Source organism: Coregonus lavaretus (genome assembly GCF_964263955.1).
Source record: "Coregonus lavaretus genome assembly, chromosome: 17".
NCBI classification, from domain to species: domain Eukaryota; kingdom Metazoa; phylum Chordata; class Actinopteri; order Salmoniformes; family Salmonidae; genus Coregonus; species Coregonus lavaretus.
The window spans coordinates 17,917,478-17,936,532 of record NC_140004.1 but is presented as its reverse complement, the minus strand read 5'-3'; the positions used below and the strand labels follow the sequence as shown (position 1 = coordinate 17,936,532).

General features: G+C 42.2%; 3 protein-coding genes across 3 annotated transcripts in view; 2 read left to right on the top strand and 1 right to left on the bottom strand.

Annotated features, from left to right (window-relative positions):
* Positions 1–881: 881 nt before the first annotated feature.
* On the top strand, positions 882–2,989 carry LOC311144205 (rho-related GTP-binding protein RhoF-like; the record flags this gene model as incomplete). The annotated part of the gene is made up of 5 exons (XM_084180212.1): positions 882–1,016; positions 1,292–1,379; positions 1,727–1,836; positions 2,181–2,315; positions 2,825–2,989. The coding sequence occupies 5 exons, from the start codon at positions 882–884 to the stop codon at positions 2,987–2,989; spliced, it is 633 nt and encodes a 210-aa protein (XP_084036338.1).
* Positions 2,990–3,413: 424 nt separating this feature from the next.
* Positions 3,414–10,471, bottom strand: LOC311144723 (calcium release-activated calcium channel protein 1-like). The gene is made up of 2 exons (XM_084180818.1): positions 10,161–10,471; positions 3,414–5,609 (listed from the first exon to the last, which is right to left on the bottom strand). Exons 1-2 carry the CDS (start codon positions 10,272–10,274, stop codon positions 5,052–5,054), a joined length of 672 nt encoding a protein of 223 aa, XP_084036944.1. The 5' UTR covers positions 10,275–10,471; the 3' UTR covers positions 3,414–5,051.
* A 463-nt stretch (positions 10,472–10,934) lies between these two features.
* LOC311144432 (lysine-specific demethylase 2B-like) overlaps positions 10,935–19,055 on the top strand; it is a 29,757-nt gene continuing 21,636 nt past the window's right edge. The window contains exons 1-2 of the mRNA XM_084180442.1: positions 10,935–10,988; positions 12,622–12,823. Of these exons, the coding sequence (XP_084036568.1) occupies positions 12,770–12,823 (54 nt within the window). The 5' untranslated portion in view covers positions 10,935–10,988; positions 12,622–12,769. The remainder of the gene's footprint in view (positions 10,989–12,621; positions 12,824–19,055) is intronic.

Here is a 19,055-nt window from a genome sequence, read left to right as displayed (position 1 = left end):
ATTGCTCTCTTACTAAGAAGCTATTTTTGTTTATTTTTGACCATTTTAATTTAAAACAATCACAGTACGGTACTTAATTGTTACCCAGAAATTATTTTATATTGAGATAAAAACAGCTCCATTGAGCCTTTAAATGTTGATATTTGATTGTGTTGTCAACTAGTGGGTCGATACTTTGAACATAATAAAATAATATCATGATTCTGTCCATATAGGCCTACATTAAAATATAAAAGGTATACAGCTAGGCTAGATGGAAAATAATAGAACTATGGAAAATGTAGGATCAGACGATTTAATTGTTGGAGTAAGTACCTAAATCTACAATAATTCATCAGGTGGCAAAATGAAAACAAACACCTTACAGTGAGGTGGGGTCACCACAATTCTACCATATAAGCCATAATGCTATATGGCTGGTTTCCAGGACATAGATTAAGCGTTTCCATTTGTTCACTCTCCCGCTAACAGTTGATTGAGTTCTGCAGCTAATGAACAAGAGGTTGTCAGGTAGTTAGGATAATCTTCCTTTGATTAAATCTCTTCTGGCTTTTATGTGTTCCTTGATGAGGCGTTGGTAATGTAACCATTCATTAATAAATGGGTGGTGGGGCAGTGGAAAGAAGAAGGGCCGTAACAGGTTTCTTTCATAGGAGGGGTAGGTACTCAATCAACAGCAGCCTCCTTAAAACCACTGGATATTCAGCAAAGGTAGAAGGTGACAATGGACAGGTAGTCCAGTAACTCACTAGGTTAAGCTAGTTTTCTCACTCAGGGTTTTTTTGCCATTTTATTCTTATCTCAAGTGTCTGCCTCCATTATCTTCTTCAACAAGTGGAGGCTCTTTTGCCACATTTTCATCTAGCTTCTGAGAGAGAAGCATGCTACAGAACATGTCAGGGGTGAGCAGTGGGCATACCAGGAGGCGAGAGGAGTTTAAGGTTGTGATAGTAGGTGATGGTGGATGTGGGAAAACCTCCCTACTCCGGGTTTGCACTAAAGGAGACTTTCCAGAGGTAAGACAACTGACAAAGCCAGCTCATCAGCTGGCTGCTTCTCTTCTCTATTTACACTTACATTTCAGGGAAAAGGGTACCTATTTACATTATTTATTCAGCACTATTATTATTCTGCATGTAGACATTATAGTGAGGACTGTAAGTGACAACACAATTTATATTTGCACACAAGATGACAAAAATAGCAAAGTTAACTTAAACCTTTTTAGCTACCATCTTTGAAATAACATTGAAAAAATACAGGACTTGAAAGAGAACTCAATGTCTTTCAGAAATATGTTCCATCTGTGTTTGAAAAATGTGTCGCCAACGTGAGGTACAGAGGCGCTGAGTTTCGCCTGAACATCTACGATACTGCAGGTAAGGTCTTACATATCCATGCTTTTGAAAGCACCAGTGCACTAACACCTGGCTAAACAGGTATCTTGAGTCTTTAGTGGGCATGTTGTGCTCATAATAGTCAAATATACAGTATCTTAGAAATGCAATAACAGACACCCTCTGGTTGTTAAAGAATCATAATAATGTACTGTACTATAAGTGAAATTCAGGAGAGAGTCATAGTAGATTTTAATGAAAGATAAAGGAATAACAGATAAGGCTGCCATTTGATTTAAGTAGCCAACTAGTCTTAAGAGTTATTTTATTTTGCTGTGCAATTTTCAAGACATTAATAATGCACATCCATCTATTTCTGTGTATTTCAGGTCAAGAGGACTATGACCGATTACGGCCTCTGTCCTATCAGAGTGCCAACATGGTATTGATCTGCTATGATGTCACTTGCCCCTCAAGTTATGACAATTTGCTAATAAAGGTACTGCACTCTTCTCTTCATACTTTACTGCTCCTTTTTCTGTTTGTCCACAGAATAAGGAAGAAACATGAACATACAATGCTATAATTTTCATGACATCTACAACAGAATTAATGTCCCTGAAAATAGGTGACAATGTCAGCTGACTATCAGAAAGACATTTGAATACTTGCTCAAGCAAGCATTTATCAGGTTCATGGTAAATTCGTTTTGCACAGTAGATGCAGTCACTCTCACAGGAATTATTCTATGGGCCATACAAAGATCCCACTGACTATAAATGTATTTTCACTGCATGACGTAGGATGTTTAGAATATCTAACTCTGTTTAGCATATCGTTCAGTGGTTCCCAGAGGTGCATCACTTCTGCCATGGCGTGCCCATTATTCTGGTAGGATGCAAAACAGACCTGCGGAAAGACAAGGTCTTGGCAAAGAAACTGTGGTCTTCAGGCCAGAACCCCATCACATACATTCAGGTAGAGATTTCATACATAGCCTTATGTATAACTTATCGACATTGAATGTACTGTCTATCTGCTGTGCAACTTACATGATAATATGTAATTCGTTTTGGGTTTATTGAAAATGCAATACAAGTGGTTGAATTAGGGTGGTTTGTTGGGAAAGGGAGACTTTGATCAGAAGTGTTTGATCAAAAACACCTTCAAAAGATCAATAGCAGTGATGAGATTATGTTAATGACAGTAATGACAATGCAAATCCCCACTCACCCCAAATCTGTGAGTGATAATCAAAATTCTGAATCGCCCTTTCACATGGACTAAATGTATTTATCTGCCATTTTCTTTTTGGCTAGTTCGTGTCAGGCAGGGAACCTTTGTCATGCAATATTTTCCATTTGCAGTCAGACTGAAAACTCTCAACAGGAAGAGTTACCTCAGAATAGTCTACTGAGGTAATGTTTTGTTGGCCTCTCTCAATTAGAATCACAACAACTTTTTTTATTTTTTATTCATCTGAGCAGGGTGAAGAGACCAAAATGAAGATCAACGCTGAGCTCTACTTGGAGTGTTCAGCCAAATACAAGGAGAATGTAGAGGACATATTCAAAGAGGCTACCAAACGAGCCATTGCAGCAACAAGGAAGTCCAGAAAGGCAAATTGGAAACGATTCTGTGCCCTTCTGTGACCCAGATACAGACAATGTTCTAGCCCTACTCTCAGGGAAAACACCGATGACAGACTGCGCGACAAGTCCTCTTTCACTATTGATGCTGCATTTCCACTGCATTTTACCCTCTACTAACCCACGTCCTTTGTGTGGTTTTCCTTCCTGTTAATTCTTGACATATCTTCTAAATGTGTTTCTTTAAAAGAAATGGACAATGCCCTCAAGTTATTACCCACAAATAAGGAAATTGGGTCTTGGACAATTTGAGCATGCGTGAGCAGGATGTTGTAAATAATTGAAGGTACCATTGTGTTTTTCATTTTGATGCATCCAATCTTTTCATTCATTTCAAAAGAGAAGGTTGACTCAAACAGTAATTCATTGTACATCATGTTTTTTTTTACTTTGATATGAATAAATGAAGCAACATAAGAGATTATCTTATATAATTATTTATTCAGTAGGCATAGGGTTGTTATGCATAACGTAATCAAATATACAAAATATGTATATTTTCATAATGTTAATGATTGTCTAATAAAGAGGTAATCTCAATCCAATCCCCTGCCCTTTGGAGAGACTCACCACAATGTAACAGATTTACAGTATAAGACTGATTTGGCACCAGACAATGCAGTATATTCATATGGTAAACATCATTGTGTGGGGTTTCATAAGCCCCAGGCACTCAAAGACAGCATCTTAAAAATCTTGGCCTCATGGCATTTAAAGGGGATGTTAAAATCATCATACTGAGTGTACAAAACATTAAGGACACCTTTCTAATATTGAGTTGCACCCGCCTTTTGCCCTCAGAACAGCCTCAATTTGTCGGGGCATGGACTCTACAAGTTGTCGAAAGCGTTCCACAGGGATGCTGGCCCAGGTTAACTCCAATGCTTCCCACAGTTGTGTCAAGTTGGCTGGATGTCCTTTGGTTGGTGGACCATATGAAATAACACTTCTTCACAATTGACTCATAAATAATAAAAACAGCAGAAGATCATGTGCCATTATTTGATGAAAGTAAATATGTGCACTTGGATCACATTAAAAGGTCGAAGACAAAGATCTGAATATTTTGCCTCCATAAAAATGTATTTATTAATTTGCCCTCTAGTTTGGTGAAGTATTTCCTCTAGAAGTAGCTACTTGTGATTTGTCGTGAATACAAAACAAACAGAGCTTTACAATATTGTTAAGGGAAGTACTTTACGTTGAGGATGGTATTTCAGCCTGACATGAGGAACTGGGAACCATATCCCAACCAACCAGTCTAATAATTCCACAATGTAGAGGAAAGGATAAACAAATACATTTCAAATTCCACACTTGTATTTGTCTATCATGTAACAGTATGTGTGCTTAAAATACATTAACTCATCAAATGACCATCGGAGCAAATCTGATCAATTGTATGGAGTTTAAAATGTTAAAATATAAAAGGTATATATTCCAGACCTGATCAAATGGATTAAGGTCAACTAACTAAAAATCTCAATTCTGCTCTTCCCTTGCACCAACACTATTACAGCAGTTACTACATTATGCTCTCCTGAGCAGTTTTCCTTTCATGGAAATTGGCTGGTTATCGTTTTGTTAAATTAATAATTCTAGCTACTTCACAAAATGTTCTCTTACAGTATGTTCATCCCACACTTTTGGTGTTCCCCAGCCACCATAGACTAAACTTAGTGTAGTTATGTGTATGTGACATAACTACAAATATCATCTTCTATGTAATGAAGATGTAAAAAATATTTTAAAACTATTTTCATACAGGTGCTCACTCACATTCAGACAATAGACATGCAGCAAAGTAAACAAAATAGTGGCTTGAGTCCAAACTAGTGAACAATACAAAGCAAATTCTTCTGACCTCTACCCAACTATTTACACAAATAGAAAAAGGCCTAGAGCAGAGTCCAAATCCCAATACAAAACACCTGAAAAAAGGATATATTACTATATAAAGTATCCTTTCTCATGGTGCTCATGCAAATAGATACTTTTGAAATGTTTCATTATAGATTTCTTCCAGCTGCCTACTGCTCTAACTCCTTCCTTGTGTGTGCTCCCATTAGGGGAAGTGGACGGAGGAGGGCTGCAGACTGGTCGTCTCCGCCCTGTGGTCCAGCTGGTTCTGCAGCCGGGTGATATTGGACAGCTCCTCCAGCTCCCGAAACTGACGGTCAGTTTTGTGACTGACTAGAGAGCGGTAGAAGTGCACAGCGAACACGATAAAAACCAGTCCAAACGGCACCATGATGGCGGTGGAGACGATGGCTGCCGCCTCACCAGAATTGACGGTGCTATTTTTATCACTTGGGGGACTGAGGGGCAGGAACTTGACCCAGCACAGCAGAACCACCTCGGCCAGGAAGAGAAGGGTGCCGATGACAGTGGAGAAGGCCCAGGCCAGCTCAATGTAGCAGTGCATGCGCTCATGGGGCGACTCGTTGATCGAGTTCAAGTTGTGAACGTTGCTGACGGCCTCCAGGTTTGGCAGGATGCAGGTGCTGATCATCAGGGCGAAAAGGTGCACTGCCACCAGGACAGTGGTGCAGGCGCTGAAGGCTATCAGCAGCCCTTGGGGATACACATGATTTTGCTCCAGCTGCACCTCCACCATAGCCACCTGAAATAGGCACACATTTTCACACGGTTACAGGCTGACCGAAAGAGCAACGTGCAAACAGGATGATGATTCAGAACAATTTGAACAGAGACAATTATGTAATTTATAGCTCAACCACTGCATGTGACAATTCCATGTTTTTTCTCTATAGAGGGGTTGCAGTTGTGTCACAAATCACCTAGCAACCACACCAGGCGCCGTTGTTGGTAGACCAGTCAGTCTGGTGGAACTTTGTTGCCCTGTGTCCCCCAATCGTCCACATGGCTGGCTGCGTTTTGCTACCACCGAAAAACAATCGGAAAGATTGCCCATTATTTCGTTTTTTTCTAAGCACCCAGAAAACAGAGGCAGTGGGAGAACCTATTCAAGTAAGTAAATATATTTTGAAAATTATAAACAATTATGCACTGTTAGATAGCTAACTTTACATACTGAATAGCTAGCTAGCTAAGTGAATTAAATATCACCACTTAGCTAGCTAGCTAATATGAAGTTAGCTAGCTATCTTGATGTACAGTGCATTCGGAAAGTATTCAGACCCCTTGACTTTTTCCACATTCTGTTACTTTACAGCCTTATTCTAAAAAATATTATATTAGATTATTCCCTCATCAATCTACACACAATATCCCATAATGACAAAGCGAAAATAGGTTTAGAAATGTTTGCACATTTATTAAAAATGTAAAACAGAAATAGCTTACTTACATAAGTATTCAGACCGTTTGCTATGAGACTCGAAATTGAGCTCAGGTGCATCCTGTTTCCATTGATCATCTTTGAGATGTTTCTACAACTTGATTGGAGTCCACATGTGGTAAATTCATTTGATTGGACATGATTCGGAAAGGCACACACCTGTCTATAAAAAGCTCCCACCGTTGACAGTGCATGTCAGAGCCAAAACCAAGCCATAAGGTCAAAGGAATTGTCCGTAGAGCTCAGAGACAGGATTGTGTCAAGGCACAGATCTGGGTAAGGGTACCAAAACATTTCTGCAGCATTCAAGGTCCCCAAGAACACAGTGGCCTCCATCATTCTTAAATGGAAGAATTTTGGAACCACCAAGACTCTTCCTAGAGCTGGCCGCCCGGCCAAACTGAGCAATCGGGGGAGAAGGGCCTTGGTCAGGGAGGTGACAAAGAACCCAATGGTCACTCTGACAGAGCTCCAGAGTTCCTCTGTGGAGATGGGAGAATCTTCCAGAAGGACAACAATCTCTGCAGCACTCCACCAATCAGCCCTTTATGGTAGTGGCCAGACGGAAGCGACTCCTCAGTAAAAGGCACATGACAGCCGCTTGGAGTTTGCCAAAAGGCACCTAAAGACTCTCAGACCATGAGAAACAAGATTCTCTGGTCTGATGAAACCAAGATTGAACCATATGGCCTGAAAGCCAAGCGTCACGTCTGGAAGAAACCTGGCACCATCCCTACGGTGAAGTATGGTGGTGGCAGCATCATGCTGTGGGGATGTTTTTCAGCAGCAGGGACTGGGAGATTAGTCAGGATCGAGGGAAAGATGAACGGAGCAAAGTACAGAGAGATCCTTGATGAAAACCTGCTCCAGAGCACTCAGGACCTCAGATTGGGGTTAAGGTTCACCTTCCAACAGGACAACGACCCTAAGCACACAGCCGAGACAACGCAGGAGTGGCTTCGGGACAAGTCTCTGAATGTCCTTGAGTGGCCCAGTCAGAGCCCGGACTTGAACGTGATCAAACATCTCTGGAGAGACCTGAAAATAGCTGTGCAGCGACACTCCCCATCCAACCTGACAGAGCTTGAGAGGATCTGCAGAAAAGAATGGGAGAAACTCCCCAAATACAGGTGTGCCAAGCTTGTAGCGTCATACCCCAAAAGATTCAAGGCTGTAATCGCTGCCAAAGGTGCTTCAACAATGTACTCAAAGGGTCATTTACTTATGTAAATGTCATATTCCAGTTTTTGCTTTGTCATTATGGGGTATTGTCTGTAGATTGATGAGGGGGGAAAAAACAATTTAATCCATTTTAGAATAAGGCTGTAACGTAACAAAATGTGGAAAAAGTCAAGGGCTCTGAATACTTTCCGAATGCACTGTATTTATCATTGTAAATAAAAAAAGTAAAAAAACGAACGCCATTTGTAGCTAGCTAGCTAACAGCCATGGCATGGAAGAGGGTGAAATGATTATCAGCGCCAGCTGTCAAAGAAGGGAGAGAGTAGGCTACTCTGGATACGGTATGTACGGTTGTGGGAGGACATTATGAAAAGATTCTCCAGTTCCAGGCCATAGCGAGAAAAACTATGTGGACAGAGCGATATAGAAAAATAATATTCAGTGCTGTCTAATTTGAGTATAATGAAGCCTGTTTCTTTGTGATGTTTTCTGTCCTCAGATACAGCAAGCTGTGAAATCCTGTATGCAGATGAAGAGGTCCCAATGAATGGCCCAATGTCCCAAGAGAATAAGGGTACATCCTTGTATACCATGTGTTATATGTGTACCTATGTTGGCAAATGTTGTAAATAAAAATAGTTTTAAAAAGTCACACACAATGTATAAACCTATTACAACTGGAGCAGGCCAACCCTTCTGTTCCAGCCAAGCACTAACACAACTGATTCAATTTCTCAAACCAAATTAGTCGATAATCAAGTGTGCTATTGCTGGGCTGGAATAGAAGTCTGCTCACCAAGTCGATTAGGGATCAGTGGCGTGAGGTTGGCTACCTCTGGTATTTACTTTTTTTGTTCACCTGAAATTATGCTTTTGTAATAATAGCCTAACTACTTGTTACTAAAATGTCTAAACCTTTACATACAAGTTAGCTTACTTGTACACTTTGAAATAATATTAAATAAAGTATTGATTCTTTGAAGTGAAGTGTTTAAACTTGTTAACTTAAAACTATTATTCAAGATGAACTAGTGTCAATGTTGACTAATCACAGATCACAATCCTGCAATAAAGAGGGGAAGGGAATCTGTCTCTGATTAGTCTGTGTTTCTGTGTTGTATTCTCAAATGAACATTACCTTTTTTTTCAGTTGTAAGCTCTCCAATTAGTTTTATTTGATTGTCACTCTCTCTGGATATCAGCCAAAAAGGTTTCTTTGCTTTTATGACTGTTCTAGAGTCTTATCTCCTTGGTGTTTCATGATAGCGTGTAATCTGTACAAATATTTTTTTCCCTGTTGTCTTTCCTGCATTGTTAGAGCAGCCAAATACTGCACAGAAATGTACCATGGTGATGAATCAAGTAGTTTTAGGCACTGTTATCATGCAGCTTGGGGTAGCCACTCAGCGGTTGTTGTTGATGCAGTAATCTTCCAACATGGCCGCCAGGAGGCATCGTCACCTGGCAACCCTCTATCGGGTGCAGGACTGCACAGGAAGATGTACAAATGTAGTTTAGCCTAGCCCCTATGACCAGCTGACAACTGTACTGGGTCCAACTTTCTGTTGGGTGAGTGACTGTCAGATTTGCCTTGTGTATAATTTGCTGCAGTTTATTTATGGTAGGTTAAGGTTTAGATTGGACTCACTAATGCCATCCTTAATTTGCATCTGGCCTTGCATAGGGGTTTAAACTTGCAGAGACATTTGAATGCATTCAACTATGCATATGCAAATCTATGCGTCACAAATTGCAATGTAACCGGTTTCATACAGAAATAAATTAAATTGTAGGCCTAATGCATATCGTTAAATATGTCCACTGGTTATTTTCAATCAAAACAGTCTTGGTTTATCCAGCATTATAGTCAAATACTGGTAGGATGCTACAACCTGGACTCAGGAGTAGACGTAACATAGTAAATGTAAATCCGGGACACAGAAATGTGTATGTTTCGTATGGTATGTATTAATTTGAGGCTGTCCATCATCCATTTCGTATGATATGTTACGTATTACAATTCGTATAATATGTTTTACGAATTTGCAAAACGTATGATATGTTATGAATTCCAATTTGTTGTGGCTTACGTTAGCCACCTACCTAACGTTAACCACAACAAATTGGAATAGGTGGCCAATGTTAGCTAGGTGGCTAACGTTAGCTAAGCTAGGGGTTAGGGTTAAGTTTAGGTGTTAGGTTAATGGATTAGGGGAAGGGTTAGCTAACATGCTAAGTAGTTGCAAAGTAGCTAAAAGTACTAAGTAGTTTAAAAAATGCTAATTGGCTAAAATGCAAAAGTTGTCCGTAATAAGATTCAAACTCGCGTTATTCGCCCAACCAGCCACCCCGACCAACAACCCTACTTTCATTTTTGCCTTAGGTAACCATCTGTCTTATGTAACCATACCAAACGTAACATATCATACTATTTAGAGTGTCCCAGATTTACATTTACGTCTAGTCTAGTCTATGAGACCAGGCTGCATGTCACACTAATTTGAGTAGCTATAATCATTTACGTTTACTATATTACGTCGTCTATGAGACCAGGCTGGTAGAATAGCCAACCAGTAGGTGTAGTGTCAAGAAATAGTGCGTCATAACACTACATTTTGTCAAGGTTGTCAGAAGCCGCTCCAATCCATATGACTGGGTCCTGGTACTCACCATTGCGAAACCCGACAGGAGAGCTGAAGTTCTGCTCGTAGCCTTCAGCTTTGCTCGACTCAAGTAAAGTTTTCTCCATGACAGAGCTTGCAAAGAGTGCTCGTTCAAACTCATTTTGGTAATAACTTTTCAAGCAGTCAACCTGTAGTTCTTCCAAGTGGATGAGTCGATAAAAAATACACGCGCTGCGGACTCATGCGACTTGACATACAACTGTACTTCTAAACTAGAGATTTGTAAAAGAAAACTATGATTTCAAAAAAGGTTACCCTTCTGCTACTGTAGCCATAACTAATTCAGGAAACGACAAGATATACTACCCACAATCCAATGCTGTTTCTGTGTGCGGCCGCACTTCTTGCGGAAGTTGCAGTGCGCCTTTGTGGGTTGTGTGGCTGGTCTAGATCTGAATGGGTGCATGTTTGAATAGCCCACATCAACTTCGTATAAATAACGCAAACAATGTGTTGAATACCGTGGGGTTATTGTATTTGTTTGTCCATCCATAGCCAATAGAATTGCACAAACGTATACCATACTTTTCACTTCTTGCATTTCAGCCATAGAAGATTGACAAGATTCTAGTACCAACATTCCATCTGCAACAATTCGATGCATCTGTGACATAGGACGTGTTGTAAGCTGTCTCTCAGTGTGCTATTGGCTTGGTCGTGTTCATTAGTGCAATTATTAATTCATTATCCGATTACTGGATTTGATAGGAGACATGCAATTGAGCAACCATCTTTGACTGCCACCTAGTGGAGGGCATATCCTACATTATGATAAATCAATGGAGCCTGAGAATGAAGGCCTAGAAATCATTTTGTAAGTACCGCTTTTTATCAAATACTTTCATGTGTTTAACTAACCTTTATTGGTCTCCCTTTTAAGCTATTTGGTGTGCACATTTATACTAGTGCAATGTGTTCTTCCCTTTTATATTGCTTTGATTGTATGTGCGCTCTCATACTCGTATCTCCCCTCACACAAGTGCTGCTGCTGGCTTTGAGAGTATCTGCGCTGTGAAACTTCTTCTCATTGGTTTTGGTGACAGGTTTATGCACTGACCAAGTACACAAGACAAGGTGGGTGAGCACACAATCATGTACAATGTCCCTGATGTCAGAGAAGACAAGGCCCAACTAGGCATGCAGAACAATCTTATCGTATCTGTTTATGCCAGTTGTTGGGGGCAGTCTGCAGCCAGTCAAACTCGGTGTTGAACTAAATGTCCTGGCAAAGCGCCTAGAAACAGAAAGTAGATGAAGTCCCTTGTGACCAGCAATGGACAACAGCTTATACTGCCTCCTTTTCAAGAGTTTCATATGATGGACTTATTAAAAGAGTGTGACGGATGGCTGTGGCAGTAAATTTGTCATTTTAGTCTCTTGTGAGAATAAATGTTTCTGAACAAACACATGAGATAATCGAAGGCTCATGAGTCTTTCTCACCTAAACAAACTCTTCCGAGGTTTGTAGAATCGTTGTCCAGTATAATGCGCAGTAGTTTATATTTTGTGGGGTACTCTGTGGGATGGGGGGGATTTGGGAAAGGCGTGTGCAGCTGTCGCTTTGTCCATCATATTTTAATCTAACAATTGTATTATAATATCCTACCATTTCATCTGTTCATATGCACAGATGCAAGAAATTCAACAAGAAAAATAAGGTTCTGGGCATTATTAGATCAGACTTGAACAGTATAATGTCTCGTGAGTGGCGCAGTGGTCTAAGGCACTGCATCGCAGTGCTAACTGTGCCACTAGAGATCCTGGTTCGAATCCAGGCTCTGTCGCAGCCGGCCGCGACCGGGAGACTCATGGGCAGCGCACAATTGGCCCAGCGTCGTCCAGGGTAGGGGAGGGAATGGCCGGCAGGGATGTAGCTCAGTTGATAGAGCATGGCGTTTGCAACGCCAGGGTTGTGGGTTCGATTCCCACGGGGGGCCAGTATAAAAAAAATTATATATGTATTCACTAACTGTAAGTCGCTCTGGATAAGAGCGTCTGCTAAATGACTAAAATGTAAATGTAATAGTGATGACACACTTTTGTTAAATTGGTAATACTTTTGCAGCAATTCATTTAATTATTCCAATGAAAGCACTCAATGTCCTACATTAGTACTTTACTTACTGGAACTACCAAGAAATCACGAGATAGTCAGAGGAACAAAAGGCCTATCTGTAGACATTAAGGAAAGAGCAATCAAACCCAGAGTAGCTGATGGCTTCCTGTATCTGTCACCAAGTGAAAGACATCTTCAATTATTCCTGACCATTCCCTCCCTACCCCCCTCCAGTCCCACCATCTCTGACTCTGGGCGCCCTTTGAAAGCAACCCTGTAACCGAATGCCATCTGTCTCTCCATTGGCTTGGCCTGTCCCCCCACTCCCCTCTCCTGACCTTCCCGACGCATATTCATGAGGCTTCCTGTCGCCTTGTGTGTGTCTGTGCAGCTGCCTGTTCCTGTGTGTGAAGAGAGGGAGAGGGGGGCGACTGAGAGCGAGCTGGCAACAGCAGAACAGAACAGCAGCCGGGCTGGAGGCTTCAGCCATGTCAGTTTTCTAAACAACGCTGGACAGACGATGAGAAGAGAGAGGAACCATGGCCTTGTCACTGAGTGCAGACGAAGAGGATTATGATTCAGAATCTGAACAGGTTAGACAACAGAACATTAACACCGAACACATTGGGTTTCTAATCGGCACGCTGTTGTTTTTCTCAAGAGGGGCTTTGCTTTAGACCTGTAATCGTGAGTAGAATGTATTTTCTCTCCCCACCTTCCTCATTTCTCTCTACCTCCACTCACTTAGCACCATGAGCTGGAATAGGGTGACGTTAGTAATTTGATTAGGGAATGGAGGGAAAAGGGAAACATACTTTGTTGTTCCGGTAACTAATCCACTGGGCGAGAGCTAGCCTAGGTATTTCACAGGTCTTAAGACAGACACCTTCTCCTGTCTCTGGCTCTTGTCGTATCCAGGCGATTTATCTCAGACAGACCGAATAAAGAAAGGAATGAGCTACCCACCAAAGTAACGTTAGTTATTTGATCTCCATACTTGATTTTCTTATGTGATCCAGGATCCTCAGAGCTCAGTTTTTGTGGTCTCTCTGTTGCCTACTAGATGTTTATGTCACACTGACCTGTCAGATTATGTTCTTGGTCAAACTACTGTGATTATGGAAAAGGATCGGCCATTGTGACTGGTATTTTTGTGTGAACAGTGAGGGTGTGGGAGAGTAGTGTAGGAGGCAGCATGCCTGTACATGTGGGGCCTTTCACTTCACCTCAGGCTCAGTATTGACAGTTTGTTACTTAAACTAAAGTAAATAGTTTACACTACCTCAGACCATGCCTGCTGTAGCTCCATTATGTCACATTCAGGTCTAGCTCTCTTTATACACATACTTATTTCTTCCATGTCTCAACTATCTGGATCACTAAGAAAATACCTCATATCCTGTGAATTGTTCTCACATAAGGTGATTTTCTTGTCCCTCTCATTGCTCATATAACTCACACCTCACCATGCTCCGTGCCTTTTAAGAGGGGGATGGGGAGAGGGAACAATGAGCAGCCAGTGTTTCCCCTATATTCATTTAGCAGTGGCGCACCGCAATTTATTAATTACGTATTTTTATACATTTTCGGGATGGAAAAATGATTTCAGTGTAAACGTGAATGACTCAAACCAGACAAAGTATGTAGAAAATGTAATTCTCATATATATATATATATATATATATATATATATATATATACACACACACATACATACATACAGTGCCTTCGGAAAGTATTCAGACCCCTTGACTTTTTCCACATTTTGTTATGTTACAGCCTTATTCTAAAATTTATTAAATACAAAAACATCCTCAGCAATCTACACACAATACCCCATAATGACAAAGCAAAAACCTTTTTGCAAATGTATTACAAATAAAAAAACAGAAATACCTTATTTACTTAAGTATTCAGACCCTTTGCTATGAGATTCGAAATTGAGCTCAGGTGCATCCTGTTTCCATTGATCATCCTTGAGATGCTTCTACAACTTCATTGGAGTCCACCTGTGGTAAATTTCTATTGATTGGACATGATTTGGGGAGGCACACACCTGTCTATATAAGGTCCCACAGTTGACAGTGCATGTCAGAGCAAAAATCAAGCCATGAGGTCGAATAAATTGTCTGTAGAGCTCAGAGACAGGATTGTGTCGAGGCACAGATCTGGGGACGGGTACCAAAAACTTTCTGTAGCATTGAAGGTCCTGAAGAACACAGTGGCCTCCATCATTCTTAAATGGAAGAAGTTTGGTACCACCACGACTCTTCCTAGAGCTGGCCGCCCGGCCAAACTGAGCAATCGGGGGAGAAGGGCCTTGGTCAGGGAGGTGACCAAGAACCCGATGGTCACTGACAGAGCTCCAGCGATCCTCTGTGGAGATGGGAGAACTTTCCAGAAGGACAACCATCTCTGCAGCACTCCACCAATCAGGCCTTTATGGTAGAGTGGCCAGACGGAAGCCACTCCTCAGTAAAAGGCACGTGACAGCCCATTTGGAGTTTGCCAAAAGTCACCTAAAGACTCTCAGACCATGAGAAACAAGATTCTCTGGTCTGATGAAACCAAGATTGAACTCCTTGGCCTGAATGCCAAGCGTCACGTCTGGAGGAAACCTGGCACCATCCCTACGGTGAAGCATGGTGGTGGCAGCATCATGCTGTGGGGATGTTTTTCATCGGCAGGGACTGGGAAACTGGTCAGAATTGAAGGAATGATGGATGGCGCTTAATACAGGGAAATTCTTGAGGGAAACCTGTTTGTCTTCCAGAGATTTGAGTCTGGGACAGAGGTTCACCTTCCAGCAGGACAATGACCCTACGCATACTGCTAAAGTAACACTCGAGTGGTTTAAGGGGAAACATTTAAATGTCTTGGAATGGCCTTGTCAAAGCCCAGAAGTTGAGAATCTGTGGTATGACTTAAAGATTGCTGTACACCAGCAGAACCCATCCAACTTGCTGGAGCAGTTTTGCCTTGAAGAATGGGCAAAAATCCCAGTGGCTAGATGTGCCAAGCTTATATAGACACCCCAAGAGACTTGCAGCTGTTGTCAATTTGTTGAGGTAATCTGAAGAGATTCACCCCATGCTTCCTGAAGCACCTCCCACAAGTTGGATTGGCTTGATGGGCACTTCTTACGTACCATACGGTCAAGCTTTTCCCACAACACCTCAATAGGGTTGAGATCCGGTGACTGCTGGTCACTCCTTTATAGACAGAATACCAGCTGACTGCTTCTTCCCTAAATAGTTATTGCATAGTTTGGAGCTGTGCTTTGGGTCATTGTCCTGTTGGCACACCTGTATTTGGGGAGTTTCTCCCATTCTTCTCTGCAGATCCTCTCAAGCTCTGTCAGGTTGGATGGAGAACGTCGCTGCACAGCTATTTTCAGGTCTCTCCAGAGATGTTCGATAAGGTTCAACTCCGGGCACTGGCTATGCCTCTCAAGGACATTCAGAGACTTGGCCCAAAGCCACTCCTGCGTTGTCTTGGCTGTGTGCTTAGGGTCCTTGTCCTGTTGGAAGGTGAACCTTTGCCCCAATCTGAGGTCCCGAGCGCTTTGGAGCATGTTTTCATCAAGCATCTCTCTGTACTTTGCTCCGTTCATCTTTCCCTCGATCCTGACTAGTCTCCCAGTCCCTGCCGCTGAAAAACATCCCCACAGCATGATGCTGCCACCACCATGCTTCACCATAGGGATGGTATTGGCCAGGTGATGAGTGGTGCCTGGTTTCCTCCAGACGTTATGCTTAGCATTCAGACCAGAGAATCTTGTTTCTTATGGTCTGAGAGTCTTTAGGTGACTTTTGGCAAACTCCAAGCAGGCTTTCATGCCTTTTACTGAGGAGTGGCTTCCGTCTGGCCACTACCATAAAGGCCTGATTGGTGGAGTGCTGCAGAGATGGTTGTCCTTCTGGAAGGTTCTCCCATCTCCACAGAGGAACTCTGGAGCTCTGTCAGTGACCATCGTGTTCTTTGTCACCTCCCTGACCATGGCCCTTCTCCCCCGATTGCTCATTTTGGCCGAGCGGTCAGCTCTAGAAAGAGTCTTGGTGGTTATAAACTTCTTCCATTTAAGAATGATGGAGGCCACTGTGTTCTTGGGGACCTTCAATGCTGCATAAATGTTTTAGTACCCTTCCCCAGATCTGTGCCTCGACACAGTCCTGTCCATGAGCTCTACGGACAATTCCTTCGACCTCATGGCTTGGTTTTTGCTCTGACATGCAGTTTCAACTGTGGGACCTTTATAGACAGGTGTGTGCCTTTCTGAATCATGTCCAATCAATTGAATTTACCACAGGTGGACTCCAAGTTGTAGAAACATCTCAATGATTGTCAATGGAAACAAGATGCACCTGAGCTCAATTTCGAGTCTCATAGCAAAGGGTCTGAATGCTTATGTAAATAAGGTATTTCCGTTTTTTTATTCGTAAAAAGGAAATCCCGGTCGGCCATACCCTCCCCTAACCCGGACAACGCTGGGCCAATGTGCGCTGCCTCATGGGTCTCCCGGTCGCGGCCGGCTGCAACACAGCATGGGATCGAACCTGGGTCTGTAGTGACGCCTCTAGCACTGCGGTGTAGTGCTGCGCCTCTCTGGTGGCCCCGGATTTATTATTTTTTAAATCCATTTTAGAATAAGGCTGTAACGTAACAAAATGTGAAAGTCTGAATACTTTCCAAATGCACTGTATATTTACGTACAATCTTTGAGAATTAGGAATAACCTAAATAAAAGCTATATAGTCAGGTAGAATATAAAGTTCTAAAAACTAATTTAGGGTACGCAGGGTACGTGGGTTCCCCATTGGTTTTGTTATGTTTGAGCATAAGAACACAGAATTAGCCATGCCAAAATGTGCTTTCAAACTGCAAAATTATTTAGCTCCATGGGGAAAATGTATAGAAAAAAACTGAAAAAGTATTTTTCTCTCTGCCACCAATTCCATAACAGATTTAACCCCCCCCCCCCCCCCCCCCCTAAGAAAAAGATAAACGGTTAGCTCTTACAGCACTTGACCGCTCTTGCCTGTTTGGCTACTTTTAGTTGTAGGTTACCCCACAAGCAGAAAATACCTGCTAGACCAGTGGGATCCAGGACCTTATGGAGGAAGATGTAGGATTGTTTAGCTGAGTACTGAATCAAACACAACCCAGCTTCAAACTCCTTGCTCTCTCATCTTGAATAAACCGATAAATTATGTTTTCCAGGGGGCTATGAGCTAGGAAGCCCAGTGCATTAAAGGGAAAATAAATAAAAATCTACTTCATATTCATCATCTCCAGCACCACCCCAACATCAACATATGTGATGCAGTAAAAAAGAGAGGAAGATACAGTGGGGAGAACAAGTATTTGATACACTGCCGATATTGCAGGTTTTCCTACTTACAAAGCATGTAGAGGTCTGTAATTTTTATCATAGGTACCCTTCAACTGTGAGAGACGGAATCTAAAACAAAAATCCAGAAAATCACATTGTATGATTTTTAAGTAATTCATTTGCATTTTATTGCATGACATAAGTATTTGATCACCTACCAACCAGTAAGAATTCCGGCTCTCACAGATCTGTTAGTTTTTCTTTAAGAAGCCCTCCTGTTCTCCACTCATTACCTGTATTAACTGCACCTGTTTGAACTCGTTACCTGTATAAAAGACACCTGTCCACACACTCAATCAAACAGACTCCAACCTCTCCACAATGGCCAAGACCAGATAACTTTGTAAGGACATCAGGGATAAAATTGTACACCTGCACAAGGCTGGGATGGGCTACAGGACAATAGGCAAGCAGCTTGGTGAGAAGGCAACAACTGTTGGCGCAATTATTAGAAAATGGAAGAAGTTCAAGATGACGGTCAATCACCCTCGGTCTGGGGCTCCATGCAAGATCTCACCTCGTGGGGCATCAATGATCATGAGGAAGGTGAGGGATCAGCCCAGAACTACACGGCAGGACCTGGTCAATGACCTGAAGAGAGCTGGGACCACAGTCTCAAAGAAAACCATTAGTAACACACTACGCCGTCATGGATTCAAATCCTGCAGCGCATGCAAGGTCCCCCTGCTCAAGCCAGCGCATGTCCAGGCCCGTCTGAAGTTTGCCAATGACCATCTGGATGATCCAGAGGAGGAATGGGAGAAGGTCATGTGGTCTGATGAGACAAAAATAGAGCTTTTTGGTCTAAACTCCACTCGCCGTGTTTGGAGGAAGAAGAAGGATGTGTACAACCCCAAGAACACCATCCCAACCGTGAAGCATGGAGGTGGAAACATCATTCTTTGGGGATGCTTTTCTGCAAAGGGGACAGGACGACTGCACCGTATTGAGGGGAGGATGGATGGGGCCATGTATCGCGAGATCTTGGCCAACAACCTCCTTCCCTCATTAAGAGCATTGAAGATGGGTCGTAGCTGGGTCTTCCAGCATGACAACGACCCGAAACACACCGCCAAGGCAACTAAGGAGTGGCTCCGTAAGAAGCATCTCAAGATCCTGGAGTGGCCTAGCCAGTCTCCAGACCTGAACCCAATAGAACATCTTTGGAGGGAGCTGAAAGTCCGTATTGCCCAGCGACAGCCCCGAAACCTGAAGGATCTGGAGAAGTTCTGTATGGAGGAGTGGGCCAAAATTCCTGCTGCAGTGTGTGCAAACCTGGTCAAGACCTACAGGAAACGTATGATCTCTGTAATTGCAAACAAAGGTTTCTGTACCAAATATTAAGTTCTGCTTTTCTGATTTATCAAATACTTATGTCATGCAATAAAATGCTAATTAATTACTTAAAAATCATACAATGTGATTCTCTGGAT

Excerpts from the sequence above, each read along its gene's own strand:
- LOC311144723 (XM_084180818.1), bottom strand. The coding sequence starts at position 10,274 with ATGAGTTTGAACGAGCACTCTTTGCAAGCTCTGTCATGGAGAAAACTT. Across the intron at positions 5,610-10,160 it reads TCCTGTCGGGTTTCGCAATG|GTGGCTATGGTGGAGGTGCA; the intron begins GTGAGTACCAGG and ends TGCCTATTTCAG.